Source organism: Urocitellus parryii, chromosome X, assembly GCF_045843805.1.
Source record: "Urocitellus parryii isolate mUroPar1 chromosome X, mUroPar1.hap1, whole genome shotgun sequence".
NCBI classification, from domain to species: domain Eukaryota; kingdom Metazoa; phylum Chordata; class Mammalia; order Rodentia; family Sciuridae; genus Urocitellus; species Urocitellus parryii.
The window spans coordinates 102,465,912-102,485,334 of NC_135547.1; the positions used below are offsets into that span (position 1 = coordinate 102,465,912).

The window sequence follows — 19,423 nt, forward strand, 5'->3', positions numbered from 1 at the left end:
TCATTTTTCTTTATAGGTGAACAATATTCCATTGTGTGTATGTACCACATTTTTTATCCATTCATCAGTTGAAGGTCACCTAGGCTGGTTCCATAGCTTAGCTATTGTGAATTGAGCTGCTATAAATACTGATATGGCCACATCAGTATAGTATGTGTGTATATAGTTGTAGTTGGACACAAAACCTTTTATTTATTTATTTATTTTTATGTGGTGCTGAGGATGGAAGCCAGTGCCTCACACATGCTAGGCAAGTGCTCTACTGATGAGCCACAACCCCAGCCTCTCAGTGTAGTTTTAATTTGCATTTCTCTAATTGTTAGTGATGTTGAACCTTTTTTTCATATATTTGTTGATTATTTGTATATTTTCTTCTGTGAAGTGCCTGTTAAATTACTTTACCCATTTATTGATTGGGTTATTTGAGGTTTTATTTGGTGCTAAGTTTTTTGAGTTTTTTATATATCCTGGAGATTAATGTTCTGAGGTCCAAGTGGCAAAGATTTTCTCCCATTCTGTAGGCTCTCTCTGTACATTCTTGATTGTTTCCTTTGCAGTGAAGAAGTTGTTTAGTTTGATATCATCCCATTTACTGATTCTTGATTTTACTTCTTGAATTTTAGGAGTCTTGCTGAGGAATTAGATCTTTAAGCCAACATAACAGATTTGGGCCTACTTTTCTTCTAGTAAGTGCAGAGTCTTTCATCTAATGCATAGGCGCTTGATCCACTTTGAGTTGATTTTTTTGCAGGGTGAGAGATAGGGTTTTAATTTTATTCTATTATATACAGATTTCCAGTTTTCCTAGCACCATTTGTTGAAGGGTCTATCTTTTCTTCAATGTATGTTTATGGCACCCTTATCTAGTATGAGATAACTTTATTTATGTGTGTTTGTCTATCTTCTATTCTGTTCCATTGGTCTATGTGTTTGTTTTGATGCCAATACCATACCATTTTTGTTACTATATCTCTGTAGTATAATTCAAAGTTTTTTGGTTTTGTAATGCCTCCTTCTTCACTTCTCTTGCTCAGGATTGCTTTACCTATTCTGGGCTTCTTATTCTTCCAAATGAATTTTTATTATATACCTTTAATTTTATTCATTTATTTTTATGTGGTGCCGAGTATCGAATACAGTGCCTCACAAGTGCCAGATGAGTGCCCTATCACTGAGCCACAACCTCAGCCCCCAAATGAATTTCATGATTACCTTTTATATTTCTGTGAAGAACATCATCAGAACCTTAATAGGAACTGCATTAAATCTGTAACGCTTTTGGTGGTAGGACCATTTTGACAATATAAATTCTGTCTATGCAAGAACATGGAACAACTTTCCATCTTCTAAAGTTTTTTAAAATTTCTTTATTTAGTGTTCTATAGTTTTCATTGTAGAGGTCTTTCACCTCTTTTGTTAGATTGATTCCCAATTATTTTATTTTTTTGAGGATATTGTGAATCTCTTTCAGTTGAATCATCACTGATGCATAGGAATGTAATTATTTACAGGTGTTAATTTTATATCCTTCTACTTTGCTGAATTTATTTATGAGCTTTGGGAGCTTTTTGGTGAAGTTTTTGGGGGCTTCTAAATATAGAATCCTGTCATCCACAAATAGGGATAGTTTGAGTTCTTTTCCTATTTGTATCCCTTTAACTTCTTTCTTCGTCTAGTTGCTCTAGCTAGAGTTTCTGGAACTATTTGAATAGAAGTGGGAAAAGAGGGTATCATTGTGTTGTTCTAGTTTTTTAGAGGAATGCTTTCAATTTTTTCCCATTTAGAATGATGTTATTAGCCTTGGGTTTAGCATATATAGCTTTTATGATGTTGAATTATGTTCCTACTATCCCTAGTTTTTGTAGTGTTTTGAGTATGAATGGAGCTCTATTTTGTCTAATGCTTTTTCTGCATCTATTGATATAATCATGTGATTCTTGACTTTAAGTCTATTGATGTATTGAATTACCTTTATTGATTTCTATATGTTCAACCAACCTTGCATTCCTGGGATGAACCCCACTTGACCATGGTGTAGTAACTTTTTAATGTATTATATATCATTTGCCAGCATTTTATTAAAAAATTTTGCATCTATATTCATTAGAGGTATTAGTCTGATGTTTTCTTTCATTGATGTGTCTGATTTTCAGATCAGAGTGATGCTAGCTTCCTAGAATGAGTTTGGAAGGCTTCCCTCCTTTTCTATTTCTTGGAATAATTTGAGGAGGATTTGTGTTAATTCTTCTTTGAAGGTCTGATAGAACTTGGCTGAGAATCCATCTGGTACTGAGGTTTTCTTTGTTGCTAGGCTTTTGATGGCTTCTTCAATTACATTGCTTGAAACTAATCTGTTTAAATATTCAATGGTTCAATATGGGTAGATCACATGTCTCTAGAAACTTGTCAATGCCTTCAAAATTTTCTGTTTTATTAGAGTATGAATTTTCAAAAATAGTTTCTATTGTTTATATTTCAGTAGTGTCCATTGTAGTACTTCCTTTCTTAAAAAATATTTTTTAGTTTTAGGTAGACATAACATTTTTATTTTATATTTATGTGGTATTGAAAATTGAACCCAGTGCCTCATGCATACTAGTTGAGAGCACTCTACCACTGAGCCACAACCCCAGCCATGATATTTCCTTATCTATTAAATATTTTAGTAATGTGAGTTTTCTCTTTCTCTGTTAGCTTGGCTAAGGGTTTATCAATTTTATTTATTTTTTTCAAAGAATTAATTGGGGTCTCTGAGGACCTCATGGCTGTGACATGTGTGGTGCCTAGGAATGTTTCTGTGCAAACGTGCAGGATGCCTCACTGCTGTGGTAATGCTCTCCACTAGGAGGCTCTGTGCTAGAGTCTTATCAGCCTTGACCTTGATCTCAGGCACATAGCTCCTGGGAATAAAGGAACTTTCTTGCTAGACAACCATAATGTTTCACTAGCTCTGCTACTCCTGAAACTGCCCACCTAACAGTAGCTTTAAACAATGGACTTTTCTTGAGAGCTACACAAAGCTCCTAACATTGCATATTGCAACTGTAGAATGTAACTGCAGAAAAACTACATAATGTTGCTAGCCCTGTAACTTTCTGAGTACAAAGAATAATGCTTGAATAGTCTTTAACCTGATGAAGAGACATATATAAAGATTGTTGCCAAAACTCTTTAGGCCTGCTTCTCCATCAGAGAGTAGCACTCCATCCAACTCCAGCTTTATCTTCAAAAACATCTGTACGTGTGTGAGTTCTTATTTTTCTTATCCCCCTCCACCCCTCGCCAGAACCCGCTAGATTGGCCATGCTGGTCACAGTATTTGTTGATTTGGGGGATTTTTTTTTTTTGTTTTCTTTCAATTCCATTGATTTCAGCTCTGATTTTAATTATTTCCTGTCTTCTTACTACTTTTGATGTTGATTTGTTCTTCCTTTTCTAGGGTTTAGAGATTTAATGTTAGGCTATTTACCAACAGTATTTTTGATTGTGCTCAAATCTGGTGCAGTGTTGAAAAGGGTTACAACTAGAAATAAATCGACTCTTCTGGCTGATTTCACATTTTCCTATTATATGGTTCACCAAAAGAGCACCCATTGGCTATTTACATTTACACATATACTCACACAAAGACAAACAACTTATACCTAACTTTAAACAGAGTAAAGGGCATCTGAAATGACTGGAACTCAGAAAATCAATCTTGCCTTGCTGGCACTAATTCATAAAGTAAATTCTCATAGGATGTGCTGTCTCTGCAGTATTTTACATGTTCTTTTCATTGCTGTACTAAATTACACTCCAGTACACTGAGAAAATTTCCCTTTCAATTTAGAATGATTCAAAATATTAAGCAAAGTATATCACTGCACAGAAATATATATATATATATATATGCATATATATTTATATTTATATATTATGAGTGTATATATATATATATATATATATATATATATATAATTGTATAATCAATTTCTAGAATCCTGGAAGAGCCACAATCTAAACACTAATAAATAGATTTCTAATATTTAATTGTTGACTGTGTTAAACAGTGAGTCAGAGTCAAAATATCATATTGCATATGCATTTACCCACAAAATCATGTGAGACATTTAAACTAAATTAAGGATTTTTAAAATTTTCTGTGATTCTTAAGTAAAACATTTTTGTATACATTTCCATTATATGAAAATGTAAACTCACTATATAGACTTATTAAGAACAAAACCTTAACATACTTTTAAAAATATGGATTAAATTACTGTAAAGAAGGTAAGATTCATTTCTTCCTTATTGAAAAGTGTGTTTGTGTGTGAATGCTTCTATGAACATGCAAGATGCAAGCTTTGTGCAGAATGACGTATCTTAATTTTTCAGAATTTTTAAATGTCACAAGATTACTTTGTTTTCATTAATTTAGGGATTTAAAAATCAAAATTATAACAATATATATTTGAAAATCATCCTACAAAGATTATTTTTAATAATCTTTAATTATTAAAATTATTATTTTAAGCAATTCCTTCCTTCTGTGATTATACACAGACATGCACCATCATACAGATAACACATCACATGTAATCATTTCTAACTCCTATAGTTTTGAGTTTAACATAATTAACCTACAGAGTGTAATAAAACAACCCAAAATCAATTTAACTTAAATGTAACAATACGCCTTTTAACTATAATAGGATTATATTAGGAGTAACAAAATGAAATGATAAATTCATAGGTAAGTGGAAATTAACTACACCTAAATAACCAATGAGTTCAAAATAAATTACATAGGACATTTTGATGAATAAGAATGAAAACACAATATATTAAAACTCTTGAGCTAAATGTAAAGCAGTAGTTAGAGGGAAATATATAGCACTAAGCCTATATAAAAAAGATGAGAAGGATCTCTAGTCAATGCCCTAACATTCTACCCTTAAAAATAAGAAAACATAAGAGCAAATCAAGTCCAAAGCAAATAGAAGGAAATAAATAATAAAAGGTAAAAATTAATAAAACAGAAAATCAATACCAAAAGTTGGATCTTGAAAATATTAAAAAATTCATAAAACTTAAAGTAGGTTGATCAAGATAAAAAGAAATGACTTATTTCATAAAATCAGGAATGAAAGAAATGACATTATTAACTATTTAGGTAAATAAAAAAAGAACAACACAATGAATACCTGTCTGCCAAGAAATTACTTACATAAAATATCTCAAGAAGAAATCGAAATTTTGAATAGACCTATAACAGGCTAATAGAATTGACAACATATTGAATTAATAATTTTTGAAAATCTGACAAAGAAAAGGCCAGGACAAGATGACTTCAATGATGAAATAAACTAATTTCAGGAAGAGTTAATCAAATCCCTTACATATTATGACAAAAATGAAAGATTTGAAACCACTTTCCAACTCATTATAAAGAGTCAATATTGCCCTAATACCAAAACCAGACAAAGATACCCAAAGGGAAACAAAATAAAATCAAATATCTGGGAATGGAAGCAAGATTCCTCAACAAAACAGGAGAACACAGAATCTGATACGAGATACATACAAGAGACAAAACAAAATATTGCCAGTAGTCATTATTATTAAAATTTAGAATTTTGTTTATTTTTCTTTCTACTCTAATGAATTCCCCATTTAAATGGGGTAATAAACTTCAATAATCAGAAAGAGAACATCATTTATTGAGATTAAAATATAAGTTTATTCTAATAAAACATGCAAATGACTAAGATATATGAGAGAGAAAGTAGCTTTTGGAAGGTATTAGAGGAATATAAAATTAAAAAGATAAATATCCTCTGAAGCTCTCCATATTACTTTTGTTAATTATGCTTTTTTGTCTGAATTAGATAGACAAATGAGATTTTGCCTAATTTAACAAATATTGAAATAATTTGACAACATTTAATGTACCAAAATATCCTTCACTGAAAAAATAGAAGAAAAATCTAAATAATAATATTTCCATTTGATAATACTTCATAGCCTAAATTAGGCTGAAGGAAAACATCCTTAGGATGATTTTTTTTTTAAAGTCAAAGATGTTCTGTACTTTCTTGGCAATCTTGCTAAACTGTACCTACCTAAATATCACTACTCAGGAATCAGGACAAATAATTACTTTACATTAAACCCATGGAAAATGAATAGTTTAGGATACATCTGAGTACACTTAATATTGGATATAAAAGAATTTTCATTTGTTTTGATGTTGGAAAAAGAGCCTTTGCCACCTCTTCCACTGTGCTTGTCCAAAATTGGAATAAACAGAAGAATGGACCTTGAGGACAATATCACCCCATGTGAATCATAGGTGCACAAACCCACAAAACTTATCCCAATTAATGTACCATACTTAAGAATGACAAAATTTAATCACCTGAACTTGTCCATAAGTTCTTTACTTTTTCTTCCTGAGAGCTCAATAATAGCTATCATTGTTCCTAAAATAACATTTCAATCTGAGTAAAAAATTACATTAGTAAAATAAATGCAACATTAAAGACAGTGATTTTTATTACTTTGACTTACTCAATGCTATTTTCACTTTCAGGTCACAAAGCATCAATTTGTGGAATATTTGTTTAACAGTTGTACATATACATCTTACACTCTGATTGTCATATAGAAGTTTGATTCTTTTTTTTTTGTTTGTTTGTTTTTTTAAATATTTATTTATTTATTTATTTTAGTTCTCGGCAGACACAACATCTTTGTTGGTATGTGGTGCTGAGGATCGAACCCGGGCCGCACGCATTCCAGGCGAGTGCGCTACCGCTTGAGCCATATCCCCAGCCCAGAAGTTTGATTCTTATTTGGAATGATGCAGCAGCATATGCTTCCACAGTATGTATAGAGAGAAACTGTCTCCTTGGCACTATTATTTTAGAACCTCTGAAGCAAAAGCATACCAGAGCTCACTCTTGAAACTTAACCAGTGGTATCACTTCCTTCCAGGTTTTTCTTTGATTTAGTTTATTTTTTTGAAAATCACTAAACACCAAGGGGACAATGTAAAACAAATATTATAGCAACCCCTCTTAAGTGTTTACAACATGTCTTTATTAATTTCAGGTAATGATTGTAAAATACTAAGCATACACCATTCAACCATAAGTGTAAAGCACAAGTTGGCTTGAGTATAAGTGATTTCTTTGATAAGCTTAAACTTTTCCTCTCCTGCACAACACGTCATATCTTGAATTTTCCAGAGAGCATAGCAAAAGATCATACAATCATAGAGTCCCTGCATGTGTCCTCTATTCCTTTTGAGAGACTCTGTAAACGTACTAGATACTGCTAGTAATCATTTTACTGAATTCAAGAGTACACCTAGGCATGCTGACTAGCCAGAAAAAGACCCACTATACACAGAACTTGGATGATCTTTAATAGGTTTTTGGCTAGAATTATCTGTAATTCTACTACTCTTGAGTAGTAGAAAGCTGAACTTACTTCTTTGGGAGAAAATGCTATGCCACATTCCAAAGATGTGTTTTCTTCTATCTTCAAGGAATATATACCAGGAACTGCAGGGCTTGGGACTTCTCCTATAAGATAGGAAAAAGTACACATAAAATATAGCATCCAGATATATATTAGTTGGTTTTTTTTTATTATTGGTTGTTCAAAACATTACAAAGCTCATGACATATCATCGTTCATCAATTTGATTCAGGTGAGTTATGAACTCCCATTTTTACCCCAAATACAAATTGCAGAATCACATCAGTTACACATTCACAATTTTACATAATGCCATATTAGTAACTGTTGTATTCTGCTGCCTTTCCTATCCCCTACTATCCCCACTACCCTCCCCTCCGATCTTCCCTCTCTACCTCATCTGTTGTTGTTCAATTCTCTCCCTTGTTCCCCCCCTTTCCCCTCACAACCTCTTATATGTAATTTTGTGTTACAATGAGGGTCTCCTACCATTTCCATATGCTTTCCCTTCTCTCTCCCTTTCTCTCCCCCTACTCGTCTATGTTTAATGTTAATCTTTTCCTCATGCTCTTCCTCCCCATTCTGTTCTTAGTTGCTCTCTTTATATCAAAGAAGATATTTGGCATTTGTTTTTTAAGGATTGGCTAGCTTCACTTAGCATAATCTGTTCTAATGCCATTCATTTCCCTGCAAATTCTATGATTTTGTCACTTTTTAGTGCTGCATAATACTCCATTGTGTATAGATGCCACATTTTTTTTATACATTCATCTATTGAAGGGCATCTAGGTTGGTTCCACAGTCTAGCTATTGTGAATTGTACCGCTATGATCATTGATGTGGCAGTATCCCTATAGTACGCTCTTTTAAGATCCTCAGGGAATAGTCCGAGAAGGGCGATAGCTGGGTCAAATGGTGGATCCATTCCCAGTTTTCTCAGGAATCTCCATACTGCTTTCCAAATTGGCCGCACCAATTTGCAGTCCCACCAGCAGTGTACAAGTGTACCCTTTTCCCCACATCCTCGCCAACACTTATTGTTGACTTCATAATGGCTGCCAATCTTACTGGAGTGAGATGGTATCTTAGGGTGGTTTTAATTTGCATTTCTCTGACTGCTAGAGATGGTGAGCATTTTTTCATGTACTTGTTGATTGATTGTATGTCCTCCTCTGTGAAGTGTCTATTCAGGTCCTTGGCCCATTTGTTGATTGGGTTATTTGTTATCTTATTGTTTAATTTTTTGAGTTCTTTGTATATTCTGGATATTAGGGCTCTATCTGAAGTGTGAGGGGTAAAAATTTGTTCCCAGGATGTAGGCTCCCTATTTACCTCTCTTATTGTTTCTCTTGCTGAGGAAAAACTTTTTAGTTTAAGTAAGTCCCATTTGTTTATTCTTGTTATTAACTCTTGGGCTATGGGCATCCTATTAAGGAATTTGGAGCCCGACCCCACAGTATGTAGATCGTAGCCAACTTTTTCTTCTATCAGATGCAGTGTCTCTGATTTGATATATAGGTCCTTGATCCATTTTGAGTTAACTTTTGTGCATGGCGAGAGAAAGGGATTCAGTTTCATTTTGTTGCATATGGATTTCCAATTTTCCCAGCACCATTTGTTGAAGATGCTATCCTTCCTCCATTGTATGCTTTTAGCCCCCTTATCAAATATAAGAAAGTTGTACTTTTGTGGATTGGTTTTTGTGTCCTCTATTCTGTACCATTGGTCCACCTGTCTGTTTTGGTACCAGTACCACGATGTTTTTGTTACTATTGCTTTGTAGTACAGTTTGAACTCTGGTATCGCTATACCTCCAGATTCATACTTCCTGCTTAGAATTGCTTTTACTATTCTGGGTCTTTTGTTTTTCCATATGAATTTCATAACTGCTTTATCTATTTTTACAAGAAATGCCGTTGGGATTTTGATTGGCATCGCATTAAACCTATAGAGAGCTTTTGGTAATATTGCCATTTTGATGATGTTAGTTCTGCCTATCCATGAACAGGGTACATTTTTCCATCTTCTAAGATCTTCTTCTATCTCTCTCTTTAGGGTTCTGTAGTTTTCATTGTATAAATCTTTCACCTCTTTTGTTAGGTTGATTCACAAGTATCTTATTTTCTTTGAGGATATTGTGAATAGAGTGGTTTTCCTCATTTCCATTTTTTTTTTTTTTAACTCATGCTAGGGATCCATCCCAGGGCCTCATACATGCCAAGCAAGCACTCTACCACTGAGCCACATCCCCAACATAGCCAGATACATATCTAAAGAGCATTATTTAATGGAAAACTGTGAAATTAGAAAAATCTCATGAATATATTCATAACAATCAAAAAAGCAAAGCAAGTATTGACATAACTGTGAAGGGCTACATGAAGTTGCTAGGTAAAGATGGTTCTTAATACTAAGATTCTAATCAGCAAAACTGATATCCAAACTTGCAACATTCTTTCAGTCAGAAAATCAGAGACAATAAATCCATTTAAAAGCTCTCCAAAATTCACAAAATACAGTCATATTCAAAAATAAATATGGAAAGGAATAAAGAGCAAGATCCATATATCCATCACCTCATTTACTCATTCTTCTTTTGATGAGACATTTGAAATTTACTCTCAGCTATTTTGAAATATACATTTTTTTATACCTTTATGTATTTATTTTTATGTGATGCTGAGGATCAAACCTCACACATGCTAGGCGAGTGCTCTGCCGCTAAGCCACAACCCCAGCCCGAAATTATTGTTAACTATGATCATTCTGCTATGAAATAGATCTCAGAAAGGTCAAATAAAATAATACAAATAACAAGAAAAATTCTTTTAAAAAATGGAAGGATTCCAGGAACAAAATCATTAGGTAATGATACAGAAACAATTGTACCACACTAATGCAAACTTCAGGATAAAAAATGATAAACACTTAAATAAATTCCTGAATGATTAAATGAAAGTTGCAGTGGAACTTCTCATCTAAACAATTATAAAAATCCTATTTTCTTCCTAAAGTTTTCCAATTAATTTTAAAAATCCTACAAATTTCGATTGTTCCTATCTGGAAATAAAATTTAATTACTTATTTCATTCTCTTGTTCCCATTCAATTTCATACACCCTTGGCAAGATGGGAAAACCATTTAACAAACAAATGAATAAAACCACCATATTATTCGTAGTGTAGTAAAAATACAAATATTATATAACAAAGAATAATCATCTAGAATAGATGTGTATCTAGAACATAAAAACTATTAAATGGATGATTTAAATCAATATTCACAAGTCAATTTGGAGTATACATAAACATACAGCTTATAAAATATAATAATTCAAGCTTGCTTCAATAAATACTTCCTGATCGAGTATTAAACCCATAGAATCATATCGGACAACTCTAGAATAAAACAAAAATTTAAGTGTACTCTTTAACTTCATAGAGTTTACCATCTAGTATATACATGTATAATCATGTACACAGCTCCTTTTGACACCAGACAGAATTCAGTTATTGCTATAACAAAACTTACACAATGTCTTATGGATCAATGCTTAAAAAAATTGATTTTTACCAACTGGTTTACAGTGCAGAGGGGACTAATAATACACAGGACTTAAGAGGTTGAAACTAGTTTATAACAGAAGGTGGCACCTTGAGGAGCAGAAAGAGAATGAAATCATCCTAGGAGAAGGGAAGCTTAGTTCAAGAAAATGTGTAATAATAGAACATGGCTCCAGCAGAGACAGCCTATGGTTACTGTAATGGGAGAGATGACTGGAAAGACAAGGTGAGGTCATACCCAAATATATCCTAACATTTCCCATAAATCACTCTAATGAATAATCAATCCTAAAGTGATCATTTTGAAAATCAATAAGTGGTAAAAGAAGAGAATTGACCTATTAAAATATTTATAATGATTAAAATTTTAGGACATTTTAAGAATAATTTTATTGTAAATAGTTAATTGTTATTCAAATTAACTTATGTACTACCTTGTCTTCTGCCCCTGGTTGGGTTTCATCATGGAAAGGCACCAGCAAAATATCACAGGGTAGGAGGGTAAAAGAAAGATAAAATACCTATGCTCCCACATCAACACTGCCTTAGTTGGAGGTCTGGCAATGACTGCATTTCTTTATAACTATACCACTTTTGGATTGGCTCCTCTTACAGTTTGACCTTCCAGTAGACTGCAATAATATCTGCTTTCTTCTTGCTCCTTCAAGCCTAGAGGTGGCAGCAGCTACCTTCCCTTGTTGGTTTCTTTTAATCCTGCCCAAACCTCAATAGATAATTCCTTTATTAAATTCTCTTCAGTTAAATCCTCTGAGTCATCTGTTTACTTCTGAGATTCTGACACAAACTTATTGTTCACTTCTTAAGGACATTTAAGATGTCTCACTTATCTTCGCAGACTCAAAGACTAGTATGTAGCCTGTAATTGGGATTCAATCAATATTCATTGAAGAAGAAATGACTCAACCAATGGTGAGGAAACTTTCTGTAGGAGCCCAGATGGTAAATATTTTAGACTTTATAAGACATATGTTTCCTAACACAACTATTCAACTGCCATTATAACATAAAGGCAGCCATTAAAAATATACAAATGAGTATGTCTGTGTTCTAATAAAACTTTAAAAAAACAGGTGTTAGACCAGACATGGCCCATAGGCTTTAGTTTGTCAACTCCTGGAGTAAACAGATGAACTGCACTTATAAAAATGCATATTTTGTTTAAATCAAATTTAATATAAAGAGTCCTATTACATGAATAAACCTACAGAGGGAACTCTCCAGAGACATTTACTTAAAATTCTTGAGCATTTAACACTAACAATTAAAGGCTGGGGTTATAGCTTAGTGGTAGAGTGTTTGCCTAGCATGCTCAAGGACCTAGGTTCAATCCCCAGAACTACCAAAAATAAAAACTGATAATTTTATTTTCATTTATAGTATATACTTACATGTAACACTTAAATTACTGTATTATGCCAACTAATAAGTATGGTTATATCATGTGTCACCAAAGGTTCTACAATTCAAATTGATACATTTCTAGAAGTACAATAATGATGAGTCAAAGTATAAGAAAAGCACGCATTGAGTCATTAAAAATATATGTTAAATAACTGCCCCTGACTTAAAATTTTAACAATTTCACCTCAGGGCAATTTAGAATAATTTTGCTTTACAATAACACAATTATGGCACAAAATGCATACCTGATTTGTCCTTAAAATCCATTGAAAAATCTGGAAAGTTTTTAAAATCAAAGTCCACTATGGCACGTGTTATACCTTTGTTTTTTATTACAAAGGGAATAATTTGGGTAGCACCAACATAAGTGCCATTGAAATTAAATACATTCTAAAATTTAAAAAGAAACAATCATTAGAAAACATAGTAATGGCTTATGAAAAATATATACTCAAAATTATGTTTTTATGTTTATCAAAGAAAATAACATCAAAGGAGAACTCTACAAAAATTAGTCATTTCCTCTTCCCATCTCCTATATATAATCAATTACCACGTTCCATTAATTCTGTATCCTTCCTCACCTCTTACCCTCATTTTAACTGGATGAAATGAGTAACTTGTCACTTTTCATTTAGTTTCCCGATTTTAACTTTCTTAAATTCTTCTCTGTATAACTAAGCCACTATTAAACTAATTGAGAGACTGGTCATTTCACTGCCTGTCTTAAAATCTTATGGTCCCCCACCAACTATAGGACAATGTAGAAGCTCATTAGCAAGGTCATAAAACTCCTCCTGACCTTTCCTGCCTCATGTCACAGCCTCAACGAGCTCCACTCTCACCTTAGCACTTAATATTTCAGCAAGCTACATGACTTGTCATTTCTAACCAGCACCTGATGCTTCACCTTTCTGTGTCTTGTGGTGCCTCTTCTGCTAGAAAGGTCCTTCCCTAACTATTAATTGCCTAATAAAATGTTATATAGTGATCAAACCCCAGTTAGATAAACCACAATTAAGCACACTGTGCACATGATCACTTATGTTCCTTATATTGACTTACATTGTGAGATCACATAGTCTGTTTACATTACCTGAATCTCCTACTGAAGAGCCCGATTCATTTTTGTATCTTTAGCACTTAATACCTACCTTAAATATATAAAGAATGTTTATCCAATATATCTGAACTTCAGCTCATATACCAAGCATGAACCCACATCACAAAATTCTCCCTATGGCAGAATTACTATAGATACCCTACAGTTCTTTAGCAAAAGAATTACATAGAACATTAAAAGGAAATTAAGGCAGGAGTATTGCAATATTGAGGAGAATACTAAATAAAGCTCAACTTAAATTAAAGTGTTAATCCATGTAAAATTCTACATATAAAATTTATAAAGTCCAAAATAGATAATGAAAATTTGATATATATATATATATATATATTTTTTTTAAATCACTCCTCTTATCCCATTCTTATCTTGCCAATACATTAATTTGGATAAAATTTCCTAATTGTTACCAAGAGACATATTCAATTAAATAGCCATTAGCTAGTAGTTATTAAATGCATTTTAAAAAATATCTGGTGATGCTAAAATACTATTTTTAAGAGGCAACTACATCTAAAATTCAAAATATTAAGGGCATTTTGATAAACATAGTAATCCAAAGTCCCATAAACCATTAAACTGTACTATAACATGCAAAGCATGCACCAAATGACTTTAGAATGAGGAAATAAAGTAATAGAAGTCTCAATATTATCTAATTTTTTCAAGGAGTAATACAATAGCAATGGAATAAAACACTCTGGAAACTACTGGATCTAATCTTCAGGAATCACCATATCCTTGGACAAGCTAACTTAGTATCTGTCAATTTGTCTGGACTTATCATGCCTTCATCACTTAATAACAGAGGGCAAAAAAATTATAAATTAAAACCAGTCCTTAGAATTTTGGTGATGCCATTAAAGGACAGACTAGAAGTAAGTCCCTACCTGAGGCAGCCACATTACCTCTTTAATCAGCAACTGTTGCTCACTTTAATTTAGTGCAAGGTGCTGTGGCATGAGAAAACAAAATCAAAAGTACAGGTAACCCAAGAATAATATGACAACTGTTATGACAGAGATGTTCCCAGAGTTCTATTCATAAAATGTAATAAATATGTATGTTCATATTCATAACATCTAGTAAATGTCACAATGAAGGAGAAGCATACAGGCCTGCTTTTAAGAATCAAAGAAAGCTTCTTTGGGTGGATAACACCAGATCTTATTCTTAAAGGATGGGCCAAGAGAAAAAGGGATGTGTGTGTGTATGTGTGTGTGTGTGTGTGTGTTTGTGTGTGTATGTGTTTATGTACTTTATCAACTGTAGCACAAAATTATACTGGTGTATAGACAATAATTTCAAAATAAATGTGACTACAGTTCAGAAAATATAAATTGAGAACATCATGTGATACCATTTCATACACAATTGATTGTCAAAAATTCAAATCTGACAATCCAATTTGTAGAGCAATGGAATGTGAAGCAATGGCAATTCAAGAAGAAATTTCAGAAATTATCTTGATAACCCAGACGTGTACAAATTATATGTCTTAGGAACTCTATTCCTAGAAGCCCTTGTATATGTACTTCTTAATATATGCATATAAATGGGCACAGCTAAAGTAATTTTATTAACAACAAGAAGAAACACCTAATTAGATGGCCAACAGAATAAGTATATAAACTATAGTATATCAACACAAGGAACAATTATATAGCAATGACAATGAATAACATACAGTTACAAATTAAATTAATGTTGGAAACACAATGTTCAATTACTATCAACTACAAATAGGCTACAAACAGTATGTCTTATTTGTAAAGCTCAAAAATGAACAAACAAATGAATGATTGAGGTGATATACATATGTGGTCATTATAGGAAAGTGATTATCTGTTATGATGGATAGGATCATGATGATGCCTACAGATGATTTTAATCATACTGGCAGTGATCTAATACCTAGTTCAGTGGGGAATTCTTAAAAATTCTTCTAATATTTTATTACATCATTTATATATATATATTATCTATGTTAATTTTTATGTCAAATTGCTTCATAGTAAAATATTCTTAAACATAAATGAGCTAATTCAGGATATATATAACAAATAAAAGTCACCATACTTAAAAACTGACCACACAAATGGGCAACATACTCACCGGGTTTATTTCAATATTAGCAATCTCAACAGATCCACCAATCCTAAGGTCTATGATATTTGCATGGCGAATAGCAACCTTATTTAAGAAAAATGTAACACATTATAAAAACCACATTAAAATATAATTATATATTGCTGAAGAATTTCTTGGCATTTACAAAAAACTTTATAATTTAAATAATAGTGACATAATATAAATGTACAAACTTATTCTGGCAATTATCATCATATTTGTTTTGCAGAACTGATACACCTAACAGTGTTCAACAATTAAAACTCTCAAATGGGATCAGTTGGTGGTTTGTAAATTTGACTTTAGAGTTTTACCCATTTGACTAGACCTTATTGCAACTCTGTAATTTTTTTTAATTTAATCTCAATGAATTATTCAAAATTAAAGAAAAACAAGGAGACCAAGTAAAATAGTTCTTCCCATAGAAAGAGTATATAATACATATAATATTTCACTAAAATCTTAAGAAACATAACTTAATGATTCAAATTGACATGCTTTTCATTGATTAACCCATTTATAAGTCTTAACATTCACGGCTTCCTTTTACTTCCCCCATCATTATTTCCAATGAATGTACAAATGTACATTATTCCTCATTTACCACCCTTAGCCCATTGGCCTCTTGACCTTCTCATCTCCAGAGACTTAAAATTCCCTCTGGACAATTCCACCCACCCCTCATAAATACACAGCTTCTGAAACCATACATTCATTCATCTTTCTTTTTCCCATAATCCCCCATCCCTTTCTCACTTATTTACAAAGCCAATATTTTCTGAATATCACAATAGCAGATAATTTCAAGCCTGTGATGGATTATGATCCCTTGAGCAGCCCCAATTCACCCGTCTCCATATTCCCTTCATTCAACTTCCTCCAAAATTTATCTAACTTCTCACATAATGATTTATATTTGATCCACTTACACTCATCTATATGCTCACAACAACATTAGAAAAATTCTCTGCCATATCTAAGATTTATCTTTAGCATTCAGACTAATATGCACAGTGTGTGTAACTGACTTAGGCATCTTTATGTGATCTGAAAGTTGCCTCAAACTCAAACATACATATAAAAAATGCTACTATTCTGTCATTCTGTCTTGTACTGAATGTTGCCACCATCTGCCTCAACCTTGACTCACCCCCTCACTTATATATGATCCCTTTTCAATCACCAAGCCCTAAGCATTAATCTCCTAAATTTGACTAGAATTTTTCTAGAATCTGATTTTCTGACGGAGGAAACTGTTCTCAACTGAGAACACCAGGTTTTTTCTTATCTGGACATTTTCATCAGACTAATAACTCTGCAGTCAATCTTGTCAGTTCTAGCTTATTGCTCTAAAACCCAAGCAATCTCTAATAAATGTAAATATCATTGTGAAATCTTCATGGTTAAAGATCCTATCTCTTAAAATGAAGCTTGTATTTCTTAATGCTGATAAAGGCCTTGTATGACCTAAAACTCACACAGATCTCTGTCTTTCATCTACTATCATCCATGTAGTCTATAAATCCAGTCATGCTAAACTTTAAGTTTCTCATATATGTCTTAAAGCTCTGTCTCTTCCCCAAGTCTGAACACATGCTGTTTGTACTTCCTTAAATATTCTTTCCTTTTCTCTTTCTCTACACCATTATCATCCTTTTAATCTGGCTGATTCTCAAACTTAGGTGTCTTTTAGATGTATCTTCCTCTAGAAACCCTGCCAAATATGTTAAGCCTGGGGTATATATATATATCTCCTGTCTCTTTGGCTGGGGCATTTTTCCATTTCATTATTTTCTAAAACATATTTTTATAATTCATAATTTAATTATTGACTTTCATGTATCTCCACCAGACTGTAAACTCTTCAAAATCAAGAACCCTGATTATCTTGTTCAACATTGTGTCTTTAGCATATACAAAAGAGACTGATGTATAATGTGACTGTTCAATGGAAGAATAAATAAAACTTATAATGTTAAAAAAGTAAGATTTGTTAAAAAGAAAGCATAATCCTCTAAAATGCAGTGGAATTTTAATACAATTCTTACTTTTTATTTTCCAGAATATTATGTTTAAAAATATTTTGCCCAAGATTCATATCACATATCACAATATCTAATTTATAAATGTCTTTCAACACATACTTATTTATAAAAATAAGATAACATTCTTAGGTTATTTATTTATTTTCGGGCCAGGCAAATCAGTGTTCATTACTTTAAGCTACATATTTCTTAGTCATTAATTGCTATGGTACATTGAGAAAGTGGAAGATATATATGAAACTACTCCCTTCCATCTCATGACAGTATACATACATACTATGTTTTTAAGCTAAATGCACACATCTGATCCCTGAATTGAAGATAAAAAGCATTCCATTCCTTGTGTTTTACAATTGAATGAAATTTTACACAAACTGGTCCTGTATGTTTTATTTTGTTTAAGGAGCACTTACAGAAGTACCTAAAATTAGTAACTTCATTTACATAATTCCTAGAAATAAAGTAGTAAAACAATTTATGTAATAAAATATAGATGTTATATTGTATTGAATTTGCATACAATTCATATAGTTATCAATTAGCATCCTATCATTGACTATTTTTCCCTTGAGCAATCTAAGTAATGCCATGAAAAAGGCCATTCTTTTCTCTATGACTAGTGAGGATTTGTCAAAACTCAAGAGATGCCAAATATTACAATTTCAAGTGAAAGTGTCCCATATTAATGGAAGGTATTCATTTCATGTAGACATTTCCATTATCAACTTTCACCAGAAATATTTTTCTGCAAATTGTCTCCAAGTTCTGCTATACAACTTTATATTAGATTATTTATGTAAGTTTGCCTTTTTATATTTCTAACAATGACATATTTTAGAGTTAATTCAATTTCTAAAATAATAGAAATCTAAAAATTTGACCTTTAGTGTCATTAACTTTAAACTCCATTCCCAATAAGAAATTTAAAATACATTTTCTAAAAACAAATGTGTGCATATTTTATAGTACTATAACTAGTATTGTGCATATTTTAAAGAACCAAACAAACCCATATAGATATATAAAAAGTACAAAATACATATATAGAGAGAGGCATATATATAAACAAACATACCTTTGCTTTTGTATCAAATTTTTCTGCCATAGCGGGTGTATAGGAGATATTAAGAATAGTTATTCCCCCAAATGGAATTATTCCTTTTGATGGAATAATCTTAATGGTGGGCAAAAGACTCTGGTCACAAACCTGTAATTAAAAATGTACAGAAATGCTGCATTATCCCTAAAATTATTGCTTCAAAGCTTTCACAGGAAAGCATCCACACCACTGGACATAGGGAATAAGGTATTATAATGTTGTTTGGAAATATCAAACACAAATAGCTTGGACTACAAGAAGGAATTGCAGCCCTCATTCATTAAAAAGAAACTTCAATAGTGGCACCTTCCAGTTCAAATAGGATGATGAAGTTTATTACCTCAAGTGTGTTCAAAACTGCAACTAATTTTCTTTCTTAAAATTTGTTTTTAATTGATGAATTGTGGTTATACATAAAAGTGAAATTAATTGTAATATTTTAATACATACACATTGCATAATTTGGTTAATTTCATTCTTCACTCTCTGCCCCTCTCCATCCCTCTTCCCGGTACCCCTTTCTCTACCCAACTCTTCTCCTTTCTATTTTCATGAGATTCCCCCTTTTAAATTCCTT

General features: G+C 32.3%; 1 protein-coding gene across 1 annotated transcript in view; it reads right to left on the minus strand.

The window, feature by feature from the left end:
- The window catches only part of Cfap47 (cilia and flagella associated protein 47), a 416,223-nt gene that overhangs the window by 335,184 nt on the left and 61,616 nt on the right, over positions 1-19,423 (minus strand). The window contains 4 exon segments of the mRNA XM_077793662.1: positions 7,477-7,571; positions 12,698-12,842; positions 15,688-15,765; positions 18,823-18,954. Of these exon segments, the coding sequence (XP_077649788.1) occupies positions 7,477-7,571; positions 12,698-12,842; positions 15,688-15,765; positions 18,823-18,954 (450 nt within the window).